General features: G+C 35.0%; 1 protein-coding gene across 11 annotated transcripts in view; it reads right to left on the bottom strand.

The window, feature by feature from the left end:
- Positions 1-15505, bottom strand: part of Dmd (dystrophin) — a 2367748-nt gene that overhangs the window by 1825342 nt on the left and 526901 nt on the right. For all 11 annotated transcript variants that reach the window (XM_063279795.1, XM_063279798.1, XM_063279800.1 and 8 more), the window contains one exon: positions 968-1060. In XM_063279795.1, coding sequence (XP_063135865.1) covers positions 968-1060 — 93 coding nt within the window. Of the gene's footprint in view, positions 1-967; positions 1061-15505 lie in introns of those variants that run through there.

Below are 15505 nucleotides of genomic sequence, written 5' to 3'. Positions count from 1 at the left end.
AAGAATAATAGGAATCTAAAAATAAGATATTTTAAGTCAGCAGATTTTGTTTTAAGAGCTTTTCTCCAGTATAAGACATTCATCAATTGAACTCAGACTCTTCTACGACTTTAGTGACCTATAGCATTGTATAACCATGTTTTCTCTCCCCAAAGAAATGTTCTAATGTTATACAAGGTAACAATTCTCAAAAGAAAATTACATATTCTTTACAGATGTTTTGGGTTATCAGACTAAAATACCCATATTTTTATTATAGTGTACCAAAATATTTTTATTTATAAAATAACACAGGTACTTTTAAAATAGTTGAAAAATATAAGATAACACAAAGATGAATTTTAAGTCATTATGCATAAAAATTTTAAAGAAATGGCAAAGAAACATAATGCTTATCAATTAACTGAATATATTACTGAAAAATTCTTCACATGATAGACAATGCAAAAATGAAAATTGTAATATGAATTATTTTATTTTGTTCAGGACTAGGTACTGTATTATCTGGCCAATGTATTGAGGAGTTTCGATAGATCAGCCAAATATAACTGCTTTTGGGGGGCCTGACATTTTACTGAGGTTACTGTAAATTAAAAAAAAGAAAAAAACCTCCTGGCTGGAGAGATGTCTCAGTGTACAAGTGTGACGAACAGAATGTGTGCCCTCGGCACCCACTTAGAAGCCATATAGTCTTGGTGGTGGCCTGTCTTTAATCCCAGGGATCAGTAAGCAGAGACAGGTACCCCAAAAGAAGGCTGGCTAGATACAGTAGCTGAGTCAATGAGGTTGGGTTTCAAGTAGGGAATAATTTGGAAGTCAACGTTTGCCTCCACACACGCGCACACAAGTGCTTATATAGCCACATATAAATATTCATTCACTCTCACATACATACGCATGCAGAAAAAAGAGAAGGAGGGAAGGCAGGCAGGTGGGAAGAAAGGAAGGAAGGAAATAAGATTCCTACCAGTTTTTGCCCTGTCAGGCCTTCCAGGAGGTCCAGGAGGCGTTTCCCATCCTGCAGGTCACTGAAGAGGTTGTCTATGTGCTGCTTTCCAAACTGAAATAAAAAATAAAAAACATCCACTTGAAAACAGCACAATTTTTATGATTCATATCTATGATGAAGCTCTTGGAAATTTAAATCTGTCTTTCTTTAATAGTATTTCACCCTTTCAATTAATAAGGTAACAAGAGTGATAGATGAAAAAGAAAGCTCAATTTAATAAGCAGGGTCAAAGAAATTATAACATCAGGACAAATTATTTGAACCACTAATGATGGTTAGTTGAAAACTTATAGCATAATTTATCCAATTAATCTGTCAGATTGTTCAACAGCCTTTGTCACACTTTATTGCAAATGATTCAAAAACTCCTGTTCTCCTTTTTGTCAATTCAAACTTTGGAATTACCTGGTTTAGGTAGTTACTTAGCTAGTTAGTTAGTTATCTTGAAGCCTAATGCACCTGGTAATCTCAAATGGTCTCCAACCCGAATATCCAATAATCCCAGTTAGTTTCCCATCCAAATATTAACCAGGCCTAACCATGCTTAACTTCTGGGATCAGATCAGATTAGGGGTGTTAATTTGGTATGGCTATTGATGGAAACTATGGTTGAAACATTGAGAATAAATCTATTAAGGCTTTTTTCTTGTTTTTATAGGTTATCTACTAGAAAATTCCATAAAAGTACCTAAAAGTTACTGTAAGTCCTAAAATTTGTGCAGTAAGAAAATATTGGAGGCACTGAACTGTGCAAGTGAATTCCATCACCATTGTTTTTGTGTCATGTTTCTGTCATTCTGTCATGGCATGCCTGTCATAGTTAATGCACTTATCTTGCAGGAGTAGGTGAGACAAAGAATTTGGCTATGTGGCCTTTTATTATGAAACTAGAAGATTGCAAAGTCAAGATTTTGTGCCAGATCTAGGAAACGTCTGAAGTTCCTTCCATCTTACCATGCTCCTCCACTTTATCATCTTTCTATCCATTATCTTTCAAATATATTGTTTGTTATGATATATACTCCAAAAGTCTTTCCAAATTTGGTTAAAAATAATTCTACTATTGCTGTATATGAGATTCTTTTCAGCACTTCGATTACTCATGTTATCTACAAAGATTAATCTATCTAACACTAAGTTTATGGAGCACCAATAAACTGGAGATGCTGGATGGGGCACACATTGGTAAATCAGACATATAGTGCTCAACCTTATAGAAGTTCTTGTCCAGCCAGGAAAATATATTCACCAATGATAATATCATACACAGGAAATAAGTGGGTCCAGAAGAACTAAGTGTTCAAAGTAACAAAGTCTATGGATTATAATCAGAAACTGCTTTCCCACAGTATCAAATGAAAAGCCTAACATGAGGCTTAAACTATTTGACTTTACTCATCAGTTACTTAGACTGCAAACAAACTTTGAAACTCATTTGTCAAGAAAATCCCTGGATGCAAGAAACGTGACAACTTTGATACTTCTAAAACTAAAGACAGAAATGCTGGATTCTTCCTATATCCAGGTAGCAATGTCAGCAGTGGTACCTGTGGCTGCCTAGTTCCTTCTATGAAGAAAAACTTAGCTCCTGAAGGTAAGTCATTCATTCTTGTATGGTAAGTTTTTGTGATATGATATCAACTACAGACTATTTTTCACAAAATAAATTTATATCAACCAACCAGATACCCCATTTTCCCCTTTTAGACATTATCTAGATCTATGAAGAACAGTTTAAAAATCAGAGATATTTAAAAGTATAAAAGGACTGAAGGAGCTGAAGGGGTTTACGACCCTATAGGAAGAACAATACCAAACAGCCAGAGTTCCCAGGGACAAAACAACCAATCAAAAAGTACACATGGAGCAACCATGGCTCTAACCACATATGTAGCCGAGGATGGCCTTGTCAGACATCAATGGGAGGAGAGGCTCTTAATCCCGTGAAGGCTCAATGTCCCAGTGTAGGACAATGTCAAGGCAGGGAGGCTGGAGGAAGTGGGTAGGTGGGTACAAGAGCAACCTCACAGAAGCAGGGGTAGGGGGGAGTGGCATAGGGGGTTTCTGGAGGGAAATCCAGGAAAGAGGAAAACATTAGAAATATAAATAAATAGAATATCCAAGAAAGGAAAAATGATACCCCAATATGCCAATTTTTAAAGAAAAGCAAATGTATTTTTTCTGACAAAGATAGTTGTTCAAGGGAGATAGTGTGCATCAATATTGGTTGCCAGAGAAGCTCTGACAAAACAAGGATGACATGAATGACAAAATAGCATTTTTTATAAAATAGAATAGGAACTGATAAGTATAAAACCTAGCTCAGGGCACCAAACTTAAGGATCATATAGCAACACTCATATGCTTTGATTGAAGGAGAAGGAAAGCCTAGATAAAGGCCAACAGGCTGAGAGAATTGCCTATAGTCAAAATGTGACACAGACTCTTTATAATTTCTATTTCATGCCAAAATCTACAAGTGGAGAGGGAATAAATGGTTCTAGTCACGTCTCAGACACCCAAGTGTAACTATTTAGTGATAAAAGTACAAAGAAGCACTGCATTGATAAGACAAAGACTGATCTTACTATTTTATCAATTTTCAAAGCATATATATAAATGGTATTTTATTGAAGTGTCACAAAAGAAGTCCAAGTCCTATTTGTTCCATCCAGTAGGAACATGCTTTGAGCAAATAAGTCTGAATTTATATACCCTGGATATGGTAGGATCAATTCCTCAGTATCTAAAGATTTAACAGTTCTGTCAAAACACAGGCTGAAGAAGTTTTTGTCCCTCCTTTCTTAATGCATGTTTGCTTGAATGTAAAAACAAATATTAGAGCACCTTTGAGTAAAATTGCCACCTATTAAAGCAATTCTCACAGAAATGTCACAGAGCTTCACATACTTAGTCAACATCTAGTATAACTACTCAACAGACTGAAAGAAAAATCTCATTGCTCCTATACCTTTCTTGGTTTTAAGTACTTTCTCTCCACTCATTGGACAGAGTTATAGATATTATTCAGCAAAAAAAGCACAGGCGCCAGAGACAGGAGAGGCTAACTTTGGAGCCCAAGTGCCCTATTCACTAGATGTGGAATCCTAGTAAAGTAAGTACACATTTGTACTGATTAATAAACTGGAAACAGACATAGGTCAGAGCACATCTGTGAGGTCAAAATGAAACAAAATATATGTATTTTATAGGCATTGCCTGTGACTGAGCAACTTAAGCCACACTTAATATAGGATAATTTTATTTTTCTATTGCTGTCTCTCTATGTATCTAGTGCTAAGTTATAGGGACATGTGAAAGTTTAGCATGTTATTAGATCTAATGGAACGTGCTGAGTTTATTTGAAGTGCATGTGATTATAGCCCCTTATAAGAGTAGATGTAAGGAAAGGGAGCCATAATTGTCCATATACAACCACTGAGAATTAGAAATGTTACCTGCAGGTGAAGAAGTCCATAGAAGATTCATGTTCTTACTGTTGCTCCTTAGGTTATTATTAATTAAATCTTTTTCCGTTCTGTTTTGTCTTTGATAGCTATCACATCTTTTTCATAGGCAACATTTCAGGTCATGAAAGCATTACTCTTTCCCTAAAATTCCGTCATTAATGGCTTTCTTTTCAAGTGCAAAAAATGATTTTGTAAAGCATATAAAGTGCCACATCCTCTCTTTGTGCCACATGACTCTGTGGCTCCCTGTCTTCAGTTCCTTTCATGACTAATGGTGGCTTTATTAAATGAACTCGGCGAACTTTTGACATTACTCAGCAGATTCCTGCATTCAGTTATTGACTTTTTTGCTAACCCAAATAGCAAGATGAAACGATTGTAAGATAATAATACTTCTACAGCACTGTCAGCAAGGAATTAAGAAATATAGAAGCCCAGACCACATTTAAAATAAATTAATAGGTGGCATAAACAAAGTCAAGAAAATGTAAAAACAAAAAACTGGGAAAGGCTCGGAAATGCATTTGTGAAGCTGTTTAAGTGGTCTCTGACTCTTCAGACTTGCATTGCTCTTTTAACCTGAAAATTCAGAAGGATCAATACAATGTTCCAGTAAGAGGAAAAGAGCACATGGATAATTTAGCATGACCTTCTGGTTACAAAAAGGTCAATCCACGGATATATCTGTTGTTCAGACAGTCAAGAGACTGCTCACTGATTACAAATGTCTGGACACTGGAAACACCAAAAAGGACTGCAACCATGAGAAATCAAAATCTCTTGGGAGGCAATGTAGCTAAATTGCACACCACAAAATAATGCAGCCCACTGTAGTGTAAATAGGCACCTTTCACACGTGATTGCTTCCTTAAGACTGGTTTAAATAATAAGAAACACATTATTGCTGCATAAAATATACATATGGGAGACATATACCTTACGTTGTATAGTACAATGAATATTTGTAAAGTGAATATATTTATATTACGAGCAATCACATATGGAAATGAGATTATGTCTTAGATCCTGGTAGGAACCTCACACCTTCTGTGAACTAGCCTCCTCAAGAATGACCACTGAACTAATTAACAACACATATTAATAATGCTTCACAAGCCTTGTAATAAAAATAATACTTGGTTCACCTTTAATTTTAGGGGTGTTATGATTGTACAGAATATTGCTCATACAGAGGGAAGATGGAAAGGAAAAAAATTTACACTAATGAAGTGTGGCTGACCAAGCATAAAGAATTGTAATTTTTGTGAATAATAAAATTTACTCTATGTTCAGAGTTCCTTTATTGAAATCCATATCTTCAATATGCCCCCTCTCTTATCCATGCCTTAAGTCCATTTCCATTTGAAAAAAAACAAGATATAGCATCACCCATATTGTTGTAGTGATGTAAAAATTTTAAGCCCAATGGACTTTTAAAAAGTAAGATATTCTTAAAAGATGCTAATTATGAATTTATTCCAATATTTTGAGGCATATTACTCATACTTCTAGTCAATTCACCTCTGTCATCTTAGATTCAGAGTGACCAAAGGCAATAATTAATTTGATAATATACAGATTCAATTGCTAACAAATATAAGGCAACCAATATAGCCTCTGTCTGGCAAAGTGTTCAATAAATTTAAATGGCATGTCTCATGCTGTCCTTCCTTACCCAACACTGTTCTGAGGATCCAAAGGTCCTTGCAGGAATGAATGATACTGTAAGAGCTTAAGAAAAGAATGCTTAAGAAGATGAAGATTGGGTCTAATGAAACCCCTGGAACTAATCATAGAGAAATAGTTTCACTCCAAGACTCAGAGAAGAGATCAGTTTTGGGACTGTAGACCATTAAAGAATCAAGAAGACTGCCTGAGAGAGAGGCACTCCCATCACTAAGTGTCTTGATCATTCTTTCTATACTGCATCCTTAAAGAACTACCCTGAGCTCAAATACACCCAGAAGTCTTGTGGGCAAGGAAATCTGGTAGAAAAGGGAAGAAAGTGAACCCATGTGGACAAACAAACACTATTTTGGACACTTCACATATTGCAAAAAATTGTCACAGACATCTATGCCAGGAAGGAACTGAAAGACCAAAATGTTCTTCCTCATGCTTAATCTACCAATTCTATCTCTAGTAATGTCATTGCAAAAAGCCAAATCTATCAGTGGGATACATTTTCTTCTTTAGCAGGAGTATCAAAGTTCTAGAATGTTTTTAGGCTTTAGCAGATGAAAATTAATATGCATTTATTCATTATCACTTAGCATCACATACTTTTAGAGACTCCTATGAGCCAGGAATAGAACTGAAATCTGGCTACAAAGATAATGAAGAAAAAGCCAAGTTATTCCTTAGAGCTAAGAAGTACTCAGCAACTAAGTAATACAATACTCTCAGTTACAGAATCTTATTTAGCAGTAAGTCTTTATAAAACATAATCACTAGCATCCAATGTTTAAGTTGCAGTACTAAGTACACAAAACATGACTCGGGCAGATTGCACATTAGAACCTTGAACAGTAAAATCACAATCAAGTCATAGTTTGTTTTGAAGACCCAAGGAAATAATATTTAAACAAAGTCAGCATGCTTCATGATCTGATCAGGTCTGGCTCTTACAAACTTTGTTTTTGTTTTTGTTTTATTTTTTAAATGAATCAGTTACTTAGGCTTGTGATTTTTCATCTGAAAATTACTAGGGATAATAGTAGTTCATTTGCTGCAAGTTTTCTAAACCCCAAATTTTACAAATTTTGGTAGTTTTATATCATATATTGTTTGGTATAACCTTAATAAAATGAAAAAATATTGTAACATCGATTTATAATACATGAATTTAGATAATTATCTTTTATGTGAATTAGATATTCCTTATATGATAGAATCCTGAATGTTATCGTTAATTTTTCTATTCAACCTGATAAGAAATTGATTTATATTAAGATATCTAAGGATAGAAATAGAAATGAAATATGATCTATTCTAATAATTGTTTTTTACATAACTTATGGCACAAAGATGGCAAGATGGCACATATTTTTTCAAAGTATATAAACACACATGCATTATATACATGTAAGATATAATAAATAAGGAAATGCAACTTACCAACATTTAGAACCAAAAGTAAGATGGTTAAAGAATATTTAAATTTGCTCAAATATCATGAAAATGCAATGGGCCATGATCATTCACATATTTTTATAATTAATAAGTTTAATTTGATTGATACATTATATATACTTTCATTATATACACGTCAGAAAATTTTATGTGCTGAATGTGTGTGTCAAGGCATAGCTCCTTCCCTTCACAATCGAACCATTCTTCTGCTTATTAGAAAGTCAGCCTTGGACAACTCATAATCTCTTCTTCAATGACTGTATTGAAGGCCTGTTTATAGATAGTATCAAATCAAGGAAAGGAGTCACAAATTTAGATGGCATAGAATGTGCAAGGAAAGGCTTATATGTAACTTGTATTTCTATTTCCTTCTAACAAGTGGAACCAGAGGACATTTCTAATCCTATAATAATATGTTGAATGAATTTTGGCTTTTGTCATAACCAGTTTTGTACACACTGATTCACTAGTATTTAAGCCAAACCTCATTGTACCTTATATATTTTGCTTTAATTAATTTTTATATCAACAGAATGCATCGCTCTCTCATAGATAATAAATTTGAAATGTAGAAAACAACAATTTTCTAAAGACACAAGTGTTACTTACATACAAATCTCAATGTAGAAACTCTACCTACCCATCTCTTACCCACTCTATCTCTACTTTCTAAATATTTATGTTATAATTATGTGGTTATTATATCATTCAGTTTTAGGGATAAGGACTTATAACTTGTACATCTTCATGATCTTTTAAAAACAATTTTAATGATCTTTTTTTTTTACATTTTCTTATTTTCTTTTATGAGTGTGGTGCTTTTCCTATATCTATGTGTGTGCCACATACCTACAGGACCATAAAAGTCAGGGTTTTCAAGCCCCATAGAACTACAGTAGCAGATGGTTGTGAATCAGGATGTGAACCCTGGGAACCAAACCTAGATCAGCTCCTCTGCAGGTGCAAGAAGTGCTCTTAACCACTTAGCCATTTCTCAACCCTCTGCTTTTCTCTTTCAGTTTCTGAATGTCACATGCTAATTAACAAAAATTGTTATTCTTTATGCCAGTCTGAATTTGTGACAAGATAATGGGCATAGTGATAATTCTCACATACACATTGTAATATTTTTCTCAGGTCTGTTGCTGTGGAGATGGTTCATTGGCTAAAGAACACCGTTTCGAATGGTGAGAACCTGAGCTCAGTTTCTTTAATATCCACATTAAGATGGGTTTATGTAGCTCAAATAGAAGGACTACTAAAGTGTGAATGCTTCAGTCATTAGAAGGGGAAACAAAAATATTCATAGGAGATATGGAGACAAAGTTTGGAGCAGAGACTTAAGGAATGGCCATTCCGAGCCTGCCTCTCCTGGGGATCCAGCCCATATACATACAGCCACCAAACCCAGACAATATTGCTGATGCCAAGAAGTGCATGCTAACAGGAGCCTGATAAAGATGGTAGAGAGTCTCTACCAAAGCATGACAAATACAGAGGGGAATGATATCAGCCAACCATTGAACTGAGAATGTGTTCCAAATTGGAGGAGTTATAGAAAGAACTGAAAGAGCTGAAGGGTTTTACAACACCGTAAGAACAGCAATACCAACCAACCAGAGCTCCCAGAGACTAAACCACCATCCAAAGAGTACACATGGACAGACCCATGGCTCCAGCTTCATATGTAGCAGAGGATGGCCTTGTTGGGCATTAGAGGGAAGAGAATCCTTTGGTCCTGCCAAGGCTCCCCCGCCGCAGTGTAGGGGCTTGACAGCTGGGAGGTGGGAAGGGGTGGGTAAGGAGATACATTTGAAATGTAAATAAAAACACCAATAAAATAATTGGGTTCATGTGTCTATAATTCCAGTGCCCCTCAACCAGACAGCAGATGGAGATGAGGGAATTTCTGGAAGCCAGTGTGCCATCCAGCAAGAGATTCACAATGTTGAGCACTGTACCCTCTGTCAAATAAGGCTAAAGTTAAAGACTGAAACCCAAAGTTGTTCTCTGACCTCCACATATATACAGGCACACATGCTCCAATATTTACTCTAGGACAGAAACCTATAAATATACACTTATGCACAAAGACTAAAACAACTAAATAAAGATCTCAAGGTTTAAACTGTATGAAATAAAATAATACACTTTGGTTGTATGCATATAATGCAGGTATTTCTTAAACATCTAAACAGTCCACTTATTGTTTGAAAATATTCAACTTATTGGCTTTATTTTGAAGGATATGGTACTTTGAAGCAAATAAGTACTTATTTATATAGCACTTCTAGCTTTTCTCAATAGTGCAGAAATTGAGGTAAATTACATAACACTTCAATTGTTTTCATCATATGTCAAAGGAGAGAAGGATTTATATTATACAATTACATTTAATCAGTATTATTTGAGTGCTTCATACTGTCCCATACACCACAAATAATAGGTAGATGAAAGCCTTTCTTCTCCTTTACCCATTACTATTGTTTTCCTAGATTTTGTCACATTCTAGGAAAGAGGTGTACTTTAAAACAATTATAATTATAATCCTTTTGATACTGGTATCATAAATGTACTATTGTTAAAGTGAGTGAGATTTAATCCACTCTGGGGAAAATAACTGAAAGCAGGAGTTTTTCAACTGTATTTTAAAAAGTTGAATAAAATATTAACAGGAAGATGTGGAAGACAGGAAGATAGCATAGGCAGAAAGACCTACACATGCTAAGATCAAATTACATTTTCTGATTCCAGAAATCACAATAAGCCAGTTCTTCAAGCATAGGGTCTGTTGAGGAGTGAAAAAAAGAACACATTACAGAGATATGAGATTATATCAGAGGATATTTGATAAGGCATTCAAAGGAACCTGGACACACAATCATTGTCTTCAGACTTTTTAACAAGATTTCTAATTTTGAGACACTTAAGCCATATTTTTACATTAATAATTCAGTCATATTTTAATGGAGTAAATTCTGCTTGAGAAAGGCCAGTATTGGCATTGTTCATAGACTACTCTTGTGTAGAAATATTACTAGGCAAGGGAACACTATTGTGCAGGAACATGTTCTCTAAATGGTAAATAAACAGCAAAATTAGTCCAAATATTTCATCCTTTAATGAGTCCATACCCTTTAGCATGTGTCCTCACTGATTTTCTCTTCTCCATTTACTGCCTGCTGAATCTACATCAGCTCCTGACTTGCATTAACCATTAAAATGAAGCACACATTTGGCCTTCAATGGGTGGGGATATTTTTCTGTCCTCCTTGTGGCACTTTCTTCACCAAAGAAACATACCTGAGTCAGGTTATGGGAGAATGACAGAGATGTGGAGCACAGTCAAGATGCCACTACCTAAAGACTATACATGGACTGACCCTGGACTCTGACCTCATAGGTAGCAATGAATATCCTAGTAAGAGCACCAGTGGAAGGGGAAGCCCTGGGTCCTGCTAAGACTGAACCGCCAGTGAACTAGACTGTTGGGGGGAGGGGGACAATGAGGGGAGGGTGGGGAGGGGAACACCGATAAGAAAGTGGAGGGGGGAGGGGGATGTTTGCCCGGAAACTGGGAAAGGGAATAACACTCGAAATGTATATAAAAATACTCAAGTTAATAAAAAAAAAAAGATGTCATAGCTATCTCATAAGAGGTTGTTACACAGTAGGAGGCATCCATCCAGCAAAGCTCAGTTAAAAGCAGCAAAGCTACTTAGTCCACTCACAGCTCCCTAGGAGCACATGACAAAACTGTCTGACCCACCTGTATATATGAAATAACATAGTATGAAATAACATAGTATAGCTGAGATTTGAGCTGTTTAAAAAGTGACAATGAATTAATACATGTCTGTACATAGGATACATATATCAATGATCAAACGCCTTACAAAATACCACTTTTAAAGGAGCTCTTGATTTTTATGTGACAACGTACTTCAAGCTATAGAAGGTCATTTTACTGCTAAAATTGATTATGGACAGAAAGAGGCCTTATCTAACAATTGAGCCAGAGAAAACAATTGCTCTTCAATGTATTTATTCTACACATTTCATTTAACATCCTGCTATAGAAGAGAGAGAAAGAGAGAGAGAAAGAGAGACAGAGAGAGAGAGAGAGAGAGAGAGAGAGAGAGAGAGAGAGAGAAACACTAATTATTGACCAAGAGCAAGTATTCTTAGTTCTTGGCTTCATAAAAATAAATTGAACTGTGTAATAAGTTAAAAAATGTCTAGAGCAATTTTAGTAAAAGTATTCTTTTAACCTTTCTGAAGTCATTATAGACTATATGTATGTATATACAAATATGTGTAGGAACATATATGTAAATACAAATATTTTATTTCTTACTCAATATTTTCCTTAAATGCCAGTTGGGGAACTAAAGTATCTAATGGATTTGACTTTTTTGGGTCCCATTTACTAAGGTTTTACTCTGCTCTAAGTTTACTTTCTAAAACTAAAAATGTGTTTATCTCATTTTCTTTATTCTTCCAGTGGCTTGTTATTCAAAAACAGTGAGTTAAAATAATTCTCAGTGAACTAAAACTGTCACCTCCACTTAGTGTTTCCACAACAATGCTTTTCTGAAGAGTACCCAAAGGAAGTAGTTAAGGTTTACTTTTTTTTAAGGAAAGCACAGGAGAAAAAATATTTAATTGTCTGTAAATTAATTATAAATTTTAATTGGCAACTGTCATTTTGAAAATAGAAATATTACTTTTGTAATCTTTAATGCAGGACTTTCTATCCAAATATTCTGTTATTACATGATTTATCTTGCAAAGATCTCAAATTCTGCAAATATTCTTTATAAATAGCAAATACTTCCTAATTGTAAACACCATGACATACAATGCTTATTTCCAGGAAGCAGCAATTTTCCAAAACTACCCTCAAAGAAAAATAAACTAAAAAGATCTTGAGTTAAAAAGAACATAATCAGGTGACAGCCAGACCTGTTGGGAAGACCTGTAATCTCAGCTACTCAGAAGGATAAGCCAATAGGATTTCGAGTTCAAGACCTGTTTGAGGTACAGAATGAGTTCAAGGTAACCTTGGGCAACTTAGTGAAACCCAATTGCCAAGTAAAAAGGAAAAAGGATGTCTAACATGTTTTCTATACACAACAGGAGTGATGGATATATGAATGAATAGGTACCATAAAAGCATGCACAAGGCCTGCACACGTTAAAAGCAGCCAAAATTCCAGTACCAAGAATGGAAAGTGGACACAAAAATCTAACCCAGAGCCAAGAAGCTATCTGAAACTGTTAGCTGCTGGCAAGAGAAAAATCAATTTTCGTAAACTGAATGTCACTGTGTCTATTAACCCCATTCCAGTGCCATCCATATGCAGAGAAGTAGCCGGCCAAGGCAAAGTGAACTGCATGATTTTTGTTATTGCTGTTGTTATTTTGTGAGCGTGGTTTCTTTTCTTTCTGTTTTTTTTGTCTTATTGTTTCTTTTCTCTTCTATCTTTCTTTTTGTTTGTTTTAGTTAGTGGTTTGCTCTTCACTTTTTTATTGAGAGAAAAAGTTATAGAAAGATATAGAGAGATAGGAGAGGAAAGAGAGGCAAACAGATAGGAGAGAGAGACAGAGAGAAAGAGATGGAGAAAGAGACAGATTGTAGACAGACAAAGAGAGAGAGCTTCAACTTAGTTTGAAGAATCTGGAAATTGTTGCGGGAAGGGAAAGCAGATCAAAAATATTTTATATGAAAAATGCTTTTAATTTTTTTTAAAAAAGGAGAAGTGTCTGGTTAGATAGTTCAGTGGTAGGTACATCATCACTTGTCCAGCATGCCTACCATGCACAAGCTGTTATGCTCAATACCTGGTAAGAATAAATGAATGGTAACTTGGCTGAAATTGGAAGATTCCATTAAATAGCAATATTTGTGAAAATGCTGCTCATTCTTCTTGCTAAATGATGTTCTCTTTTGTCTTTAAATTTAAATATTATTTGGACTAATTAGCAATCTTTTATTAAAGTAATAAAATCAGAGATGGAGATTTAAACAAAAACAAAATTAACTTTTAAATGAAAACTATTTTTAATTCTTTTTAGATTTCATTGACTCTGATTTTACAGCTAGTAGTGTTATAAATTATAAAAATTGTTGGGCTAGAGAGATGGCTCAGCGGTTAAGAGCACCATGTGCTCTTCCAAAGGTCCTGAGTTCAAATCCCAGTAACCACATGGTGGCTCACAACCATCTAAAATGAGATCTGGTGCCCTCTTCTTGTATTCTTATTCATAATAAATAAATAAATCTTTAAAAAATTGTTGTGAATACAAACAGGTAAACTTCAGTGTTCAACAACTGTCAGCACATTGATATATTTGAAAAAAATTGTATCCCTGTACATGTCCATAGGTTTTTCTTTTTAGCTCAACCTGGAGTTGGAGTTAGTTATGAAACACCATGTGGGTTCTGGGAACAAAATTTGAATTCTAAAACGAGTAGCTGGTGATCTTAAGCCACCTCTCCAGCCTCACAATCATCAAATTTAAACACATGCTTCTCTATTTGTTTTGTTATCCTTCTCTAGTTTTACTTATATTTATCTTTAATTCCCATTGTTTTGCATTATATGAATGCATTTGAGGGAGTTAGGGTTCTAGAATTGAACTTACAGCACTGTACCTGCTGAACGTACAATCAACTACTGACCCCATAAGTGCGTTGACAGTGTTTATTATTTAAGACCTAATATTCTTAGGACTTTATAGCTATTGTTAAACATACTCTTTAATATTAGGAAGAATTTAATTGGTATAAATGGTAGTTTTTTCCTACATTTTTGATAGGAGAAAGCTAAGACTGCCTTAAGTAAATTCACCAATGTTTTCAAACTCAGGTTCACATCCATTCTCTCTATATTAAACTGCAGTTTTCATCCTTACACAGCTCTAGCTCTATTTTTGGCTTACTAATTTTATCGTACTCCAAAAAGTGAACGTTTACTTGCCTAACTAATGAAAATCTCTTTAAAATCATTTGAAGTGTATCACAATGAAACATCTTCTTAATACATTAAAATAGACACTTTTGCATTAATAAACCCCTACCTATGTCTTTTCTAACAGCTGGAGGCATGTTTATCTTTGGCCGTACTATGAAAATTCAATGGTAAAATGTGACTATATCTAAATTAAAGCAGATGAACTAGTTAATTGGAGAGTTTTCAAATCATCAAATGTAAACAAAAATTTCTGCAAAGAAGCTGTGTCTTCAAATACTTATTGGCAGATTAAAACTGCAGTGATATGGAGATAATGCTGCAGTGCCAGAGGCTAATTACCTTATCTGGGGGCTAGTTTACATCAATAGCATTCCTGTGCCTTTCTCCATGGGAGAACCAGGATCCTGTAACTAATAGATTGAAATTTTTTGAAATAAATTAGCTTAGACCACCAGCTTCCACCAACCCCAAAGCTAAAAATGTTAATAGACAATGTCTAAAGGCAGTAGAAAAAGCTTTCCACATCTTGCTGTAGCCACCTCTAGTGTACCCACCAGTGTATTTTAAAATTTGCCTTGATTTATTCTTTGTCCTGCAAATATATAAAACTGCTTCCACATTGGAACAAGGAATTTGAGATAATCTAAATCTGTGTTCTCAAAATGGCTCCAGAATTTACTTTCTCTTATTTTTTAAGTTGAGAGCTGTGGAGTATGTGTGCGTGTGTGTGTGCGTGCGTGCGTGTGTGTGTGTGTGTGTGTGTGTGTGTGTGTGTGTGTGTGTGTGTGCATGTGTGTGTTGACACTTCCCTCATGTAAGTTAACTTCAACTACACCAACCAATGACTTTGAATTCTTCATTTTGTGGGATGTGTTCACACTGGTATGATGGTATGACTGATTTGAGAACAAAGATTA

The sequence above is a fragment of the Rattus norvegicus genome, chromosome X, assembly GCF_036323735.1.
Source record: "Rattus norvegicus strain BN/NHsdMcwi chromosome X, GRCr8, whole genome shotgun sequence".
NCBI lineage: Eukaryota > Metazoa > Chordata > Mammalia > Rodentia > Muridae > Rattus > Rattus norvegicus.
This window is presented reverse-complemented; position numbering and strand designations above follow the sequence as displayed.